Source organism: Elaeis guineensis, chromosome 13 (genome assembly GCF_000442705.2).
Source record: "Elaeis guineensis isolate ETL-2024a chromosome 13, EG11, whole genome shotgun sequence".
NCBI lineage: Eukaryota > Viridiplantae > Streptophyta > Magnoliopsida > Arecales > Arecaceae > Elaeis > Elaeis guineensis.
Window position 1 is genome coordinate 22734258 of NC_026005.2, and position 17599 is coordinate 22751856.

The window sequence follows — 17599 nt, forward strand, 5'->3', positions numbered from 1 at the left end:
TCTAAAAGAATCAGAAAATAAAATTTTCTTAAGTGATCTAGGGATCTCATCCAAATCTATCCAAAGTAATGGATCAAAGTGCTCCGCAACAAAAGCCGCCATCCAATTAGTTACTAAGTTCGCCTCTCAAAAGATACGCCTGATAATAATGCTCCCATAATCGATCAGTGAGGTTGTTATATCTCGAAAAAAGGGATAGATGGCATCACCTCACATACACCCTCGGATCCAAATTACCTTCATGGCTCAGTCATCCTCAATAATCAAATAGTTGGCCCGAAAGGTCCGACAAACAAAAATAATCCTAGTCCATACAGTCCGAAGCTTCGCAGCCAGGGTCAAGAGCTCAAAGAGATATATGCCCCTAGCCGACCTCTATATATTTTGCTATAAAGGCCTATTGGAACAGAAAAAAATAAAAATAGAGAATGATATGGTGGAGCAACCTTGGAGATTATCTGAATGCCGCTTAGAGCCATTCCAATTTAACTGAAGTAATTCATGAATGTGGTGAAGAGGAGAAGATGACAAGTGAGGACCTTGCCAAGAAAGATATCCATGACAAAGTTTATAAGAGGAATTTGACCAACTCAAAAGATCCTATTGTGGAAGATTTCCGGCCGTGCATGGCTACGGCTAGAGCAGACTGGAGACCACCGGAGCGATATTTCTGCAAAATAAATCCCAACCAAAATTGGCTCCGATGAGGATCCTCCGACGATCAAATCAGGAACCTGATACAACAGAGGAGAAGAAAAAATTACAAGAGGGCACAAGTATGGGACGCTAGAAGGAGAGCCTGTTGTGGAAGATTTTCGACCGCGTATGGATATGGCTAGAGCAGATTGGAGATCATCAGAACGGCATTTCTGCAAAGGAGTCCCGACCAGAATTAGCTCCGATGAGAATCCTCTGACGATCAAATCAGGAATCTGACGCAACAGAAAAGAAGGAGAAAAAATCACAAGAAGGCATAAGTATGGTGGGCACATGCTCGGGTGGTCTCCAGTCAGCTCCAACTATATCTGTATGCGATCGAAAATCTTCCGCAACAGATCCTAATTAGATTTTGGCCTTTGGTTAAAATCCAATCCAATATCATTACCCTTTTGAGCCATCAGAGTAGCTGATCCATGGTGAAGAGCGTGGTGCTCAAGGTCGGCATCTCTTGCCGAAAGTGCAAGCAGAAGCTCGCTGGGCTAGAAGGTAATATGAATCTTCTAACATATCTATTTTTTAACCAGCTCGCAAATGCATTTAGGATCACTTGTCCCATTTATGACACCAAAGCTTTTTTTTTTTTTTTCTTTCCTTTGTTTTGGTTTAAGCAGCTGCTTTACAAGGGGCTCTTTAGCGAGCATCAAGAATATCCTGTAGCTTCTGGGGTAGGCTTTTGCATTCTCACTATTAATAGCTTCTTGTCAGCCGTCCTTGTACTTACGTCTGGATATTTTTTTTGATGGAAAGAGCTAGGGAAAACCTAACCCATATATTATATTACTTATACTTATTTACATATGTATTATGTTTGGTGAGGATAAATGTGTTCTCATCATCTTTTACCCTCTGATGGCACAAAATTACACCAACCTCTTTGCAAATTACAGCCTTGTATTTTACCAGGAATCATCTGGTACAGTAATTGGTGGTGAACGACCAACGCCTTGTACCTACGTCTGGATATTGTGATGGTAAAGAAACAAGTCCCGCTCTTAGCCTGTGCCGAAAGATTGCTTTGCTCTGTTTCTTTTATCTAAATTATCTGTTCGCTTAAAGTGTCTCCTGATTTAGCTTATTAGGAATGATGTGTCCTGGATACCTCAAGAACCTCTTCCTGCTGTATTACATGCTCGATAAAACCAAGAATAAATGGAACTTTGTCCTGCTATTCTTGTCCTCGTGATCGCACCATGATTTTGTAACTTGCTGGCAGGCGTTGATGAAATCAATGTGGATGCTGCCAAGAGCACTCTGACGAGTAACCAGCTATGCTGACCTCGGCGAGGTGATTGTGAGCATCAGGAAGGCAGGCAAATTTGCTGAATCGGTGAGCACTGGTGCACCGCCCAATGCTAAGATGAAGCAGAAGCTCAAGTTAGCCACATCTTAGTAGAGCTAGATATTAGATATCACCCTTTTTTTTTTTAGATAAGATAATGTTTATATATATATGCTGATCAACATGGATAATTCTTTAATAGAAGTTGTGATTATCTAAGTTTACATGACATCTGTGATCAGTGTCTTCACATCTCTCAAACTTCGTCAGAGTTTCTTCACATCTCCACCATCTTAAGCAAGCCGGTTTTCCAAATCTACATGCCTTCCACGTCCTTTACTGGTATTAAGGTGATGGGACAACCACTCCTTAATCTTGGGATGTGAGCTCTCTTCTCCAGACTTGGGTCCATATCATCAACTTTCCATCTACATGGCATTCCAAAAAAAAAAAAAAAAAATACTGCAATGAAAATCAATTGCAATAAAAAAAAAAAAATCAAGTGTAAGAAATTACTGGAAATGACCTAACGCACCTATAGCTGCACGTTAGCCTATGTAAGAATACCAACATGGTTACTTTTGCCATATTTATCCCAAGGCATGTCCTAACTCCTGATCCAAAAGGTATGAAAGTGTATGGCTTTTGCATTTCCTGTAAAGCGGAATGTCATGTTCTTTGAGATAATTAAATAAAGTTGAAAGGGACAATTGCAGAAGGTGATCTGAAAAACTTACGTCAAATCTTGATGGATCAAATTCTAATGGATCCTTATAAAATAATGGATCATAATGTATTTGAGTTGCATCAACATTCACATGCCATCCCTTCTTCAATTCAAATCCTGCGAGGGAAACATTCATGCATCAATAAATATGTGGTTATCATTAAGAACATTATTAACCAAGTGCAAGGAGGATTGTGTTTGGAATCGACCGGTGACTTCTACCTTCAATGACACAATTCTCGATTACCACACGAGGAAACCACAACAAAACGTTGGACATTCTCAATGTTTCCTTCACAACCTACACATCAAAGTCAAAAATCCATTGAGTACCAATTCACCACATTATTGTCATCGAAGAATTGAAAGACAGGTGGTAGGTCTTAAGCTTGCTTAATGTATTGGTGTACATTGCAACCTATGGGGAATAATATGGGTCTGAGCTTATCATAGGGCAATATACCCATGCATAAAGGACAGAAAAGATCAGAACAGTGATTTTCCTTCTTTTGAGGAATCAGAGCAGTGAATTGTGATAATATGGCAAATTTTTTTTGATAAAATTTAAGTCCATTAGAATGTCATAAACTTAAATGCGTTGCTATTTGTTAGCAAAGGACCAGTGCCCAGCATTTCAATCGTACCCATCAAGTGATTATATCTGTTTTGAGTTGCTTACATGAATAATAGCATACAGACGTATTGCCCACAATGACATCCAAAGAAGTTGAAGTCTAGAAAGATCTTAAGATATATCATAGAGCAGTCAGGTTTATCACATGATATTCAAAAATTTCAAGGATTAACAATCAACTTATTGAAGAGATGACTTGTGTTCAAACTACATGGTCCTTGGCAGTTGATGTAAAGTAAAAAGGGATATTAAGCAGAGATTGAGTACAAGCTAGTATTTTTTTGCTCTCTAGTCTTATGATAATTGGTGTTAAGTAGGGTAGAAATCACTGTAGCATGAGACATTAGAAGCTGCAGTAATGCCAAGAAAATACTCATGGCTGAAGAATTTAAGGCTGTCTTACCTTTAAGCCATATGTCATGGAATTCAGATCTTCCATAGTGAGCAGTGCTCCTTCTGGTTTACTTCGAGTTAAAGAGAGTTGCTCTTCCTGCATAGGTGTTTCGGTCATGCAGATTCATAATTAATCTTATTTCTAACACATCCTTAGAAATAATATTGACTGTTTGGCAGTTGGACAATCAATGCAGGTTCACTTTCTGGGTGGCTCAAAAAAAAAAAACCTCCATCAGGGGAAAAAGTCTAGGATCGTGAGGAAATTAAATTTTGTTCATAGTGAAAACCACATCTTCTTCTGCTCACCCTTAGTCTCTCCTGCGCATGTCCGTTACCATCTAAAAACTTGACGCTCCACATCATGGCTGCTGCTGTTGTGCTTTGCCCTGCAATGATCAGAGTGAGAAGGTTATCCATGATCTCTTCATCACTGAGCTTTTCATCCTCCGGTAGTGAGTCCCTTTGTAGCATTGCTTGGAGGAAGTCATCACCATACTCCATTCCACTCCTCCGACGCGTGATCATCTTGCTGAAGATTTGCATGAGCTGTTTCCTTGCCTGCATTCAGATGTAATTGTTGGCTTATAAGAAAGCTGAGAAAATGGAACTGGCAACTAAAGAGAACAGAGGAATTAAAATAGACCACTACCTTCATGCCCTTGTAGTATCTGCTTCCAGGGATCATGGCAGGGAAGGACAACATCATGTTGGACACATCATTGCACTTCTGCTCTATATCTTGCAAGAGTTTTGTATCTGTGACACTTATCAACATATCACACATTGCATCAAAAGTCACCTGCATATCAAATTCTTGCATGTTATGTTTTAGCCATTGCCTCCTTCAACTCCATAGTGGACTATTGTATATGGTGTGACAAGAGACCTGAGACCTTTCCACTAAAAGTTTAAATCTATCATTCAAGGAACGATAGCTTCATATTAGCGACCTAAGTGTACATTGTTAAAGAATATGCCAAGTACAACCTTACAAGGTGGGCTAATTCTTATATGAAATAAAGCAAGCACATAATGCATGAATATAGTTGGCGAAGGATTATGAGAGATACATAAAGGCAGTGGCTCACGATGGAGAGATTAAAATTTTCTACTTCACATTATGTTTAACAAGCAGACCTAATACCATTCTTTTTTTGTATTTAAAGATCTGTCGGAAAACCAGCATCATTTAATGTCTTTAGATTTAATGATTGGTACCAAGTATTTTGAGGCAAATTCTGATGATTGGTTGAAGAGATCAAAGAAGAAGAAACATTCATGTGCAGTGGGGATCAATTTGTATGTCTAATTTGCAGAACCTTGCCAATCATTTCTATATTCTGCCCTTCTAGAGACATCGAGGATTTTATTATTTGAATTCCCTTAAATAATTAGCATCCCATGAATACTTTGAAGGGTTGTTTGGTTCGCAACCGAAATCAGAATGGGAATAAAAATCGGAATGACTTGTGTTGGGATATACCGACCGACCCTACTGCCGGCTCACCAGCGCCGACCCATCCTCAACACCGACTCTACTACGGGCCCGACCGGCTTCGTCCGACCGACGGTGGGCAACACCGACAGTGACTACCGATCGTGTCCGATCGGAGTGGATCGGCCTAACGGGCCAACGTCACCTCTGATCACCTGAGGGCCGATCCCCCATGACCGACTTCCTATCAGGTGGGACACCGTCGACTAACCATCGGTTTGGATACCTGACGCCCCACCTCTACAGGTCCTTCTAGACGCCGAATGAGCGACATGGGCTGCAGTCCTATCAAGCAAACGCTGTACGAACGCCAGGAGGCATTCCCCTACCAGGAAATCTGGGACGCTGTCCTGCCAAGTATGCGAATTAATTCTTAGGACCTGTCAACTCGTCAACAACGTGACAACCTCCGACGATTTGACAACTCTCCAGTTGTCTACATCACCCACGGCGAGGCCATACCACCTCCCACTATAAATCGGGAAAGGCAACAGTGCTAAAGAGGTCCCTTCGAAAACTCCCAGGCTCTCCTTCTCCCTCTCCCTCTCTCTCTCGTTGAGCTCCTTGTTTTCTTTTCGCTGTTGCCTAGTCTCCTCTCTGACTTGACCATCGGAGGGTCCCCGTCGGAGCCGCCTCCGGTCAGTGCAAACTTTCTTTTGTAGGCGCTCGTTCCCGACGACCAGGCGATGAGGGGATTGGCCGCAACAGATTGACACGCCAGGTAGGGGGGACTACCGTAAACACACGATCGACAGCATCAGGGATTATAGCCCCCACGGAACTCGAGATGACAAAGACAAAAGCTCAGCGATCGAGGATCACTGGATCGGCGAGACGCTCTTCCCACCAGGAAGAGGCCTCTCCCCCACCCTCTGTGGTGGAACCCAGCTCTCCGCATCCCACAGTGACCACGGAGGCACAGATCGCGGCAATCATGCGGCAGATGACCGTGCTGACAGACGCGGTCAAAAGCCTTCAACAGCAACCGGTTCGGCAGCCACCTTCACCGGTCGAGCAATTGGCGGCGCGCCCGATGCCCTCCAGGAGCAGCCGCCGACGTCCGCACTAGTCTCCGTCGCCCCCTCCGGAGCACCTATCTCAGCGCTCCCACCGAGAGGAGGAGGGGCACCCGTGGCGTGACACCCGTCGGTCTCGATGGCCTTCTCCTTCCCAGCTGGAACGAGCAAGGAAGGAGAAGCGACCGCGAATGCCGTCCGCCTCTCTCTCGGACTCTTTCGGAGACTCCACTCCTGGGGTCTCCCAGCACCGACGGATCGACGACTACGAACGCAGGTTCGAAGAAATCGACCGTCGGCTTGTCCAGCTGCAGGTGGACGGGCAGAAGTCTTCAAACGACGTCGACTTCCAGACCGCCCAACCCCTCTCCCGACTCATCCTCGATGAACCGATCCCCAGTCGGTTCAAGATGCCGCACGTGGAGCCTTACGATGGCTCCACCGACCCAATCGACCACCTGGAGAGCTACAAAGCTCTCATGACGATTCAAGGGGCAACCGACGTTCTCCTTTGCATCGGCCTCCCCGCCACGCTCTGCAAAGCTGCCAGGGCCTGGTACTTCGATCTTCGATCGGAAAGTTTCACTCCTTCAGACAGCTCGAGCACTCCTTCGTGGCCCATTTCAGCACCAGTCGGAAGCCGTCGCGAACATCGGACAGCCTTTTCTCCCTCAAACAAAGAGAAAACGAGACGCTCCGACACTTCGTGGCGCGATTCAACACGGCCACGCTTGAGGTTCGGGACCTCAATGAAGACATGGCCATTTCGACCATGAAGCGCGGGTTGAGGGCATCCCGATTCACCTACTCCCTGGATAAAATCCTCCCCCGAACGTACGCTAAATTACTGGAGCGTGCATACAAGTACATGCGCGCGGATGAAGGAGCTTCCGACCGGCGTCTGGCCGAGCCCAAGGGTCCGAAGGAGAAGCGGAGGAAGGATCGGGACCCTGCTGTGCCTGGCAGGCCCCCGACCGACAGTCGGGTCTCACCCCCACGACGGAACCAGATGTCGCCCCAACGGCGGAGCCTAAGGCCGACACATCCCAGGTACGACTCTTACACTTCTCTCTCCGCTCCTCGTGCACAGATTTTGATGGAGATCGAGGGCGAAGAGTACCTGCGACGGCCTCCGCCTCTGAAGGCAAAGGGCCTCGACCGACGGAAGTACTGCCGATTCCACCAAGACCATGGCCACAATACCGAGTAATGCATCCAGCTTAAGGATGAAATTGAGGCCCTCATACGTCGGGGATACCTCGGCAAGTTTCGAAGGAATTCGTCGATCCGGCCCGTCGTCGATCAACGACCCCAGCCGACTGAAGAAGCGACGAATAACCGACCTACGGCCGGGGTCATCAATATGATTTCCAAATGACTGGGCCCGAGGATGTTTGCTGGAGGGGAGTCGACGAAGAAGCCACGCCCGGACGATGTAATTACTTTTACAGAAGAAGATGTTCGAGGCATCCAAACTCCCCATGATGACGCTGTTGTTGTCTCGGCAACAATAGCAAATTATGATGTAAAAAGAATCTTTGTAGATAATGAAAGTTTAACGAACGTTCTATTTTACTCGACCTTCTTCCGGATGTGACTGTCGACCGACCGACTCAAGAGAGTCCCTACGCCCCTGATAGGCTTCGCTGGAGATGCTGTCGCGGTGGAAGGAGAAGTCACTCTGCCCGTGACGGTTGGCACCGAACCACGACAAAGCACAGTCCATTTGACTTTTGCGGTCGTCCAAGTGTCTTCGGCTTACAACGCCATACTTGGAAGACCCGGACTAAATACCCTCAGGGCGATAGTCTCGACGTATCACCTCCTGGTTCGGTTCCCGACAAAAAATGGAGTCGGGGAGATGAGCGAAGACCAACAGCTCGCTCGCCGATGCTTTCAGATCTCCGCTCAAAGCGAGGAGTCGAAGGGCTCCCTGACGATCGACAAGCTAGACCAACGGAAGGAGGAAGAACGAGAAAAATCGGCCGAACAGCTCATCCCCATCTCAATAGCGGAGAACTCCAACCGAACAGTATGGGTCGGGTCTCAACTATCCAACCCAGAATGACAACGGTTGGCAGAGCTGCTGAAGGCCAATGCTAACATATTTGCTTGGTCGGTAGGAGATATGTCGGGCATCCCCCCGGAGACAATCACCCACCGACTCAACATCGACCCAACGATGAAGCCGGTGAGGTAGAAGAAAAGATCTTTTGCTCCTGAAAGACAGGAGGCCATCGACGAAGAAGTGGACAAGCTACTCGAGGCAGGCTTCATCAGGGAAATTACATATCCCGATTGGCTTGCCAATGTTGTCATTGTGAAGAAAGCCAACGGGAAGTGGAGGATTTGCATCGACTACACCGACTTGAATCGGGCCTGTCCGAAGGACAGCTTTCCGCTTTCGAAGGTCGACCAGTTGGTGGATGCGATGTCCGAATTTCGACTACTCAGCTTCATGGACACCTTCATCGGGTACAATCAGATCTGGATGGCACCCAAAGACGAGGAGCACACTGCCTTCGTGACCCCCAAGGGCCTCTACTGCTACAGAGTAATGCCTTTCGGACTGAAGAACGCCGGCGCCACCTACCAACGACTTGTCAACAAGGTCTTTAAAGATCAGATCGGATGCAACATGGAAGTATACGTCGACGACATGCTGGTGAAGAGTGCGCAAATTCTGGATCATGTCCGGGATCTCGAAGAAACCTTCCGCACTCTACGACGACACCGGATGAAGCTGAACCCGACTAAATGTGCCTTCGGACCTCAGAGAAGTTTCTTGGATTCCTCGTCTCGCAACGGAGAATCGAGGCCAACCCTGAGAAGATCAAGGCCATCGTCGATATGCGACATCCGGACACCAAGAAGGAGGTGCAGCAACTCAACGGAAGGATCATCGCGCTCAGCTGATTCATTTCTCGGTCGGCTGAGAGATGCCTTCCGTTCTTCAAAACCTTGCGACAGGCCAAGCATTTCTCTTGGCCGAACGTGTGCCGACAGGCCTTCGAGAAACTGAAGAAATACCTGACTTCTCCACCACTCCTTATAAGACCGGAGGTCGGGGACATCCTGTACCTTTACCTAGCTACCTCCCCGGAGGCAGTTAGCTCGATGCTCGTCCGAGAGAACAAGAATCGAGTTCACCAACCGATATATTATGTCAGCAAAGTGCTTCACGAAGTCGAGACTCGGTACTCGAAGGCAGAAAAAATAATTTTCGCTCTGGTCATTTCGTCACAGCGGCTCCGTCCGTACTTCCAGGCACATGCTATCGTGGTCCTCACCGACCAACCCCTGAGAGCAATCCTGCACCGTCCTGACACATCGGGATGGCTGGCGAAATGGGCTGTGAGACTGAGTGAATTTGACATCCAATACCGACCGTGGCCTGCTCTCAAAGCCCAAGTTCTAACCGACTTTGTCGCCGAATGCCCGACGACCGACCGACCGTCGAAAAAAGGGAACCCCAAGGAGGTCGGGACCTCCGAATGTGACCCCGATTCGACCTGGGTGTTGCACATCGACGGAGCCTCCAACGCTCGAGGGAGCGGGGCTGGTTTCCTTCTCACCAACTCAGAGGGAGTGGTTACCGAACACGCCCTCCGATTCAACTTCAAGGCCTCTAACAATCAGGCCGAATATGAGGCGCTCGTCGCGGGCTTGAGGCTGGCACTGGAGCTCGGGGTCGACTGACTCAAAGTCTTCTCCGACTCTCAATTGATCATCAGACAAATCTAAGGCGAGTTCGAGGTGCAGGATCCGACCATGGCCAAATACCATCAAAAAGTAAAAGATCTCGTGGCACCCTTCAAGTACTTCGAGATCTTCCACATCCCCAGGGCAGAAAATGCTCGAGCCGACGTGCTTTCCAGGCTCGCGACATCCGACTACGGCACCTTGGGCCGGGCATTCGTGGAAAGTCTTAAACGATCGAGCATCGACAAGGTCGAAGAGGTGCTGCAATTGACAGCGGAACCGAGCTGGATGGACCCGATCGCTCAGTATCTGATCGACGGATCTACCCCCGAAGACCCTGCGAAAGCCAAACGACTCCGATGGGCGGCTTCCCAATATGTGATGATCGACGGCCGATTGTATAAAAGGTCATTCTCCCTTCTCTTACTGAAGTGTCTGGGGCCGACCGACGCAGACTATGCTCTCAGAGAAGTACATGAAGGAATCTGTAGCAATCACTTGGAGGGCAAGTCCTTGACTTACAAAGTCCTACAACAGGGCTACTACTGGCCCACTATGAAGAAGGACGTGGCGAGTTGGTTCGGAGGTGCGAACCGTACCAAAAGTATGCCAACATACAGCATCGACCCGCCGGCCAGCTTGCTCCGGTCGTCGCCCCTTGGCCTTTCGCCCAGTGGAGAATCGACATACTCGGACCCTTTCCTCCGGCATCCGGACAACGGAAGTTCATTGTAGTCGCGATCGACTACTTCACTAAGTGGGTGGAAGCCGAACCCTTAGCACAAATCACTGAGCGTAAGATGGAGGACTTCATGCAGAACTCCATCATTTTCAGGTTCGGACTGTCAAACACCATTATTACCGACAACGGACAACAGTTCAACAATCAGGACTTTCGAGACTTCTGTGCAAAGTTTCAAATCACGCACCGACTAACCTCGGTCGGGCATCCACAGTCCAACGGTGAGGTCGAGGTGACCAACCGAACCATACTGCATGGGCTCAAAACCCGACTAAATGGTCGAGGAAATGAACTCCGTCCTGTGGGCATACCGGACAACACCCCGGGTCCCGACCGAAGAATCACCTTTCAGCTTGGCCTATGGAACGGAAGCCATGATCCCGCTGGAGATCGGGCTGCCATCAACTAGGGTTGAGCAGTATCGTGAGCCGGACAACTCCGAGTGTCGGAGGGCCGACTTGGACCTCTTATCCGAGCTCCGACGCGAGGCACAACTTCTTATGGCTTCCTACTGACAAAAGGCGGTCCGATATTACAACGTCAGGGTGAAGCCGAAGCTCTTCCGACCCAGAGACCTGGTCTTGAGAAAGGCGGAGGTCTCGAAACCCCTGGACCGGAGAAAATTGTCCCTGAACTGGGAGGGACCCTACAAGGTAACCGACACTTACGGACCGAGAGCTTACCGGCTGGAGACCCTAGAAGGGACGGCCATCCCACGGACTTGGAACGCCGACAATCTGAGGTTATACTATCAGTGAACTTTGTATCTCCCCATTTGGAATACGAACTCAGTTTTAAACTTCGGAGTCTGGAATTTTGACTCTTCGACTGTTGTCCGACGCTCGCCAAAAGATGCGAGTCCCTGACGTCCCGACTCGGACTTGATGATCCACTACGAACCGACGGACCGGCTGCCAACGATGCATTGGACGCTTAAAGAACCGACGCATCTGCGACGACGGGAGTTACACTCCTTCTACATCTAAAAATCTCGGCCAAAATGATCGAACAGAACGATCGAGCGACTTGCCGACCCTGCTTCGGTCGGGAAAGGCAAAGCGCCAACGCAACCGACGTCGCATTCGCGACTTACCGACCAGGTCGCGACCGGTCGAAGGGTATTCAGCTTACCACCGTTTATCAAACGGCGCGACGTAAGCACCCGACCTAAGTCTGGGTAGTGGGAACTCGACTTACCATCGCTTTCCCGACCAAACACGTCGACGCCGTACGAAATGTATCAGACGCCATCCGACTGATCATGTTGGACAACACTCGGGTCATCGGGGTGTGCCCAAAGGTCGGTCGACCTTCGCCCCCGCGAACGACCTTCGACACCGCTAGCACGCCCGACTCAACGGACTCGTGCCTGGAAGTCGGTCGACTCCGGATTCATGCCAGGACGACGTATGTTCGACTCTGGCCTACGATTTACGACTTAGCAACGGACGATTGGCTCAGGCCTTAGGACGGGCGGTTAGTGGTCGGAGTTCGTCTTGCCTACCCTATGGCGTGCTACCGGCTATCTTGACTGACAACTTTGGATGTCGTTAAGTGTCCTAATATGGTACGTCGGGACTGCGACTCTCCGACCTTATGACTCCACGACTCTAAGTCGCGACACATCCTGACAGGCAAGAGAGAGAAGTTGAAAATGAAATTAAAATTTTTTTAAGTATATTCAGGTCTACAGAACTGGGTCGAAGCCCGATTACAAGTGCGCAAAGAAAAAATGAAAGAAGATAAGGCCGCGATCATCCTTCGAAATCAATCTCTTCGACCGAGGAAAGCTCGGGGATGACCGGTGTATCCACCATGATCGGCGCTGAGTCGACGGTCGGCGTCGGATCGAAGGACGGTGCTGGGTCGGCGGTCGGCACTGGATCGAAGGTCGGTACTGGATCAGAAGCCAGTGCTGAATCGGGGATCGGAGCCGGGTCAGGAGTCAGGACCATCTCTCCTTCGGCGATCTGCTCTGGGACGGTCTCTTCTGCCGCAGTGGCGTCTCCCGACGATGGGTCGGCCACCTCTTCCATAGCTTGGTCCTCGGCTCTCGGTAGAATGATACCACTGAGGTCCAGCTCCGAGTACAAGGCCTGGACCGCATCCCGACCGTCTTCGTACCCCACCCGATACGACGCAAAGCCGGTTTCCAGCAGTTCCTCCCGATATCTGTCGGAGCCGCGGAAGTCGTCCACCGCCCGACTCAGCGACTCCTTCGCCGACCTCGCCTCTGCTTCCACCCGATCGAATGAGTCCTTCACCGACTCTGCCTCTGCCTTTGCTATGTCGACATCAGCTTGGGCGATCGACAAGTCCTCCTCGATCTTGGCGAGATTCTCCAGGCTGACCTGGAGCTACTCGTGTTCGGCCTCGAGCTCGGCAGCGATGCCATCCCGTTCGCATCGCAGTCGACGCGCGGTCCGACCCTTGCGCTTGGCTTCCTTTCGGGCCGACTTAAGCTCGGACCCGAGACAAGAAATCTCTTCTTCCAGCCTTGCCTCCCGGTCGGTCGACTGCTTCAGATGTTCGACCAACGCCGCCTTGTCAGCTTCGACGGTCGTCGTCCTGTCCTTCCAGGCCGCTCGGATGTCCCCGAACCTTCGATATCCGGCCTCCAGTTCGGACATAGTATAAATCAGCTGCAAACATGGACTAACCATCAGGAAGGCGAAATAATGAAGACAGTAAGAAGGAAAGGGATGGAGCGAAACTTACCCCGACCATGGTCGGATAAAATGAAGACAACATCTCGGTCACCTGTCGAGCCTTTAGAACCTCCACATCGGCTGGGAGGAGGATCCCCTGACATAGCCTCCTGGCCAAGTTGTGGTCGGCCAGGGCTGACGCTCCTTCGGGGGCCCGAGCGCCAGATGATACGGTGCGACTTTCCGACCTTGGGTCGTCAGCAGGGGCCATCGGGGCTTTCTCCCGATCGGCCGCCCAGGCCCGTAGATCAGGCAAGGAGGGGATGCTCGAGCTTGATTGAGCACCCCCCGTCGCAGTAGCAGGCACCGACGGATGACGTTCGGGTTCTCGAACGGCGTCCGACGCCTCTTCAGTCGGTGAAATCACCGATGTTCCTTCGGCCGCTTCCTCCGCTGGCCGCTCCTCCGATCGCGCTGTCGGAGCCGAAAGTGTGATTACCGGCTCTGACTGATCGGCCGCCGATGCGACGACGGTCGGCGCTGCGGTTGAGGGTTTCTTCGGCGGCCGTGAGGGTCTGGCCCCGGACGTCGGCCTCTTCCTCGCCGCGTACTATCCGATTCCGGCCCCGGATGCCGGCTTCTTCCTCACCGCGTACTGTCTGATTTCGGCATTGGTCGGCCTCATCCTCGGCGGCGTCCCTGCGATTTCGACAAGAGAGTCAGTGTATGTTCGGGGATGAATGTGAAATGAAAAGACAACCGATGGATCGGACGGTACCTAGACGGGGGACCAGGCTCAGGCCAGCATCATAGAGGGCTTGTTCGGTAACAAGCTCCCTCTGCTTCGGGACCGACATGTCTTTGAGTCGGTGGAAATCCTCCTGGTCATCCGCCTCCACTCGACTGTTCTCGTTTGCCTCGGTTCGAGGCACGCCCCAATGAGAAGGGAAGCCCTAGGGAAAAGAAGAGGAAACAAAGAAAAATTGGTTCTTCCACCCATGGATGGACGATGGAAGGCCAGTGATGAAGGAAAGATCCTTCCGAGGGTTGAAGAGCCACCACCCTCGGGCCTTAGGGTGGGGTCGGAGGACAAAGAATGCCCGGAAGAGAGAGATCCGAGGGTTGGTCGGCAGGAGCTGACACAACAGGACGAAGCTGATTATTAGTTGAACTGAGTTCGGCGCCAGTTGCGTCGGACAAAGTCCGTAATAATCTAACAGATTCCGAACGAACTCCGGAATCGGAAGCCGAAGACCAGTCCGGAGGTCCTCGACGTACAAAGCCACCTGACCCGCGGGCGGGTTGTTAACCCGACCCCCGGCCCCAGGGGTGAAAAGTCGAAACTGCTCCGGGATGCGATACTGATCCCGAAGCCGATTGACATTCGGCCCCGAAAGCGAGGAAGCCTCAACTTTCGGAGTCGATCGAAGGTCATCGGTCAGGTTTTCCGATCGAGCCTTTTGAGGTGGAGTTCTGGCCATGATACCGGAACCAAGGAGAGGACAAGACCAAAGAAGAAGAAGGAGAAGGAAAAGAAAAGGTTTCAAAAAAAGCGAGAGTAGAGCAGAAGGAGGCACGAACCCCGGATGAATCTTTGCGAGAATGGGGTGGGAGCAGCTGCCGGCGATGATGAAGAAACTATTTGGGCAGAGTCTCCGCAGCAAGACCGTCAGAAATGAAGCTTTGAGTACAAGTGGCCCCATATATATAGGGTTGATCGATGGTCGGGATGTGGCTGCGCCGACCAAGACCTCTCGGATGGTCGACACGTGGCGGCATCCGGGCCCTCTTCCGACCCGGCGGTTCGGCGCACCCCTTTCAGATCGGGCCACATCGCCTTCATTAATGTGAAGGACGTCGGCCCAACGACCTCCTGATGCATGGCAGCAGGGCCACGCCCCGGAATTAAATCGCCTATGGCGATTCGCTTCCCCGATGGGACGTCTGACGGCGGCCCGCGCTCCCAAGGCCGGCGCCGGATGGCGGTTTGCGTTCCCCAAAAGGCACCGGACGCCCGATCGTCCGACACCCGATCGTCTGACACCGGATCATCCGACACCCGATCGTCTGACACCTGATCACCTGACATCGGATTGACCGACGTCAAGTCACCAAACGATGGGATGCCTGACATCGATTTGTTCGGATCATCCGCTGGTGAGATCAGCAAATTTAAGGCAGGACGCAATAAAGAATCCACTCCTTTCACCCAACGCCCCACCTGCGTGGAGACGCGAGCTAGTGTGACATCAGGCTTAGGAGTGGGAGGGGCAACTGTTAGGATATACCGACCGACCCTACTGCCGGCTCACCAGCGCCGACCCGTCCTCAACACCGACTCTACTACGGGCCCGACCGACTTCGCCCGACCGACTTCGCCCGACCGACGGTGGGCAACACCGACAGTGACTACCGATCGTGCCCGATCGGAGTGGATCGGCCTAACGGGCCAACGTTACCTCTGATCACCTGAGGGCCGATCCCCCGTGACCGACTTCCTATTGGATGGGACACCGCCGACTAACCATCGGTTTGGATACCTGACGCCCCACCTCTACAGGTCCTTCTAGACACCGAATGAGCGACACGGGTTGCAGTCCTATCAAGCAAACGCCGTATGAACGTCAGGAGGCATTCCCCTGCCAGAAAATCTGGGGCGCTGTCCTGCCAAGGACGCGAATTAATTTCTAGGACCTGTCAACTCGTCAACAACGTGACAACCTCCGGCGATTTGACAACTCTTCAGTTGTCTACATCACTCACGGTGAGGCCATACCACCTCCCACTATAAATCGGGAAAGACAACAGTGCTAAAGAGGTCCCTTCGAAAACTCCCAGGCTCTCCTTCTCCCTCTCCCTCTCTCTCTCGTTGAGCTCCTTGTTTCCTTTTCGCTGTTGCCTAGTCTCCTCTCTGACTTGACCGTCGGAGGGTCCCCGCCGGAGCCGCCTCCGGTCAGTGCGGACTTTTTTTTGCAAGCGCTCGTTCCCGGCGACCAGGCGACGAGGAGATTGGCCGCAACAACTTGGAATTGGAATCGGAATGGCCAAATCCTCGAAGTATTTAGTACGTGATCGGAATCAAAATCGAAATGAAAATTTGAATCCATAAAAAAGAGTAGGGATTGAGTTTTATATAGATTGAGCCATTTCCATTCCACTCTAGAATCGGAATCGGAATGGGACTCATTCCAACTAAACGGTTGGAATGAAAGTCATCCATTCTGATTCCGATTTCAGACCCCACTCTCTCCAATCAAACACCCCCAAATTCAAAGGGCCCTAGCCAAAGATTGCTAACTTTGAGATTAGTGGACATTATTCTGTTCCTAAAAATTCCAAAGCACAGGGAAAGAAATGAAATGGATGCATCCAAGATTAGAGTCAGAAGAGCTACCTTCATGCAGAAGTCCAGCACAACAAAGCTCCCTCCTTTCTCTTCCACTGATTTCAACCTCTCTAGCAGCATCTTGTCAAGCTTCTGAACGAACTTGGACAAGGAGCTGATAGAAAAAGGATCCGAAAGGAGGCGTCGGATCCTTCGGTGGCTCTCATGAGGAACAGTAAGCAGGCTCTTCTTTCCAACAGCATCCCCCATGGACTTAACATACCCCTTGTTGAACTTTATGAAATCATTCGTAAGCACTGTCTTTGCACCCTCCGGACTTGGGATGTAGATGTGGATCTTACCAAAAAGCCTCGTCTTAAACCACTTTCCATACCTAATTTCACCATCCCACACAATACATTAGAAACAACGCAGTTGCGAACTTTATCTCAGAATATTTGTACACATTTTTAGCTCACATATTGGACTAAAAATTTAAAAGAAAAATATACTATGCACTCCAATAGATCGCTGTGTTGATGAAAGGGAGAGTACGAGTGCTAACCACTGCCGGCGTTTCCTGACAAACTCATAGCAACCTTTGGTGCTGTTGGTGGCGGAGAGAAAAGCTAGAGTCTCTCCAAGATAGGGCAACCGTAACTTGCCAGGGACCTCTCCTTTCTTAGAAGTAGAGATTCTCCATGCCTTGTATACCATCAAAGATAGTACTACAGAGAACGTTGTCACCAACGCAGTATTCCAGTAGTTGGCATTTTGAAGAAAGCACTCCTCTGCTACGACCTTCCACATCTTTGCTTCTATAAGGATTCCAATTTCTGAAGTATTAACCTCAGTACAGAGAAGCTAAAAAGCATGGGCTACTAATTAGGTGAGGTCTTGCACTTATATAAGTCT

At 50.1% G+C, this 17599-nt stretch overlaps 1 protein-coding gene across 1 annotated transcript; it reads right to left on the minus strand.

The window, feature by feature from the left end:
- Positions 1-2178: 2178 nt before the first annotated feature.
- LOC105035508 (abscisic acid 8'-hydroxylase 3-like) lies at positions 2179-17528 on the minus strand. Its single transcript, XM_029261968.2, has 9 exons — positions 17250-17528; positions 16754-17078; positions 4406-4555; positions 4063-4314; positions 3764-3850; positions 2949-3027; positions 2737-2843; positions 2535-2653; positions 2179-2427 (listed from the first exon to the last, which is right to left on the minus strand). Exons 1-9 carry the CDS (start codon positions 17492-17494, stop codon positions 2316-2318), a joined length of 1476 nt encoding a protein of 491 aa, XP_029117801.2. The 5' UTR covers positions 17495-17528; the 3' UTR covers positions 2179-2315.
- Positions 17529-17599: the final 71 nt, after the last annotated feature.

What these genes read in the sequence shown, in the direction of transcription:
- LOC105035508 (XM_029261968.2), bottom strand. Translation starts at nt 17,494, where the DNA reads ATGTGGAAGGTCGTAGCAGAGGAGTGCTTTCTTCAAAATGCCAACTAC. An exon ending in TGCTGGACTTCTGCATGAAG is followed by an intron (nt 4,556 to 16,753) that starts GTAGCTCTTCTG and finishes TTTGATATGCAG; the next exon opens with GTGACTTTTGATGCAATGTG. An exon ending in CGAGAATTGTGTCATTGAAG is followed by an intron (nt 2,844 to 2,948) that starts GTAGAAGTCACC and finishes TTTCCCTCGCAG; the next exon opens with GATTTGAATTGAAGAAGGGA.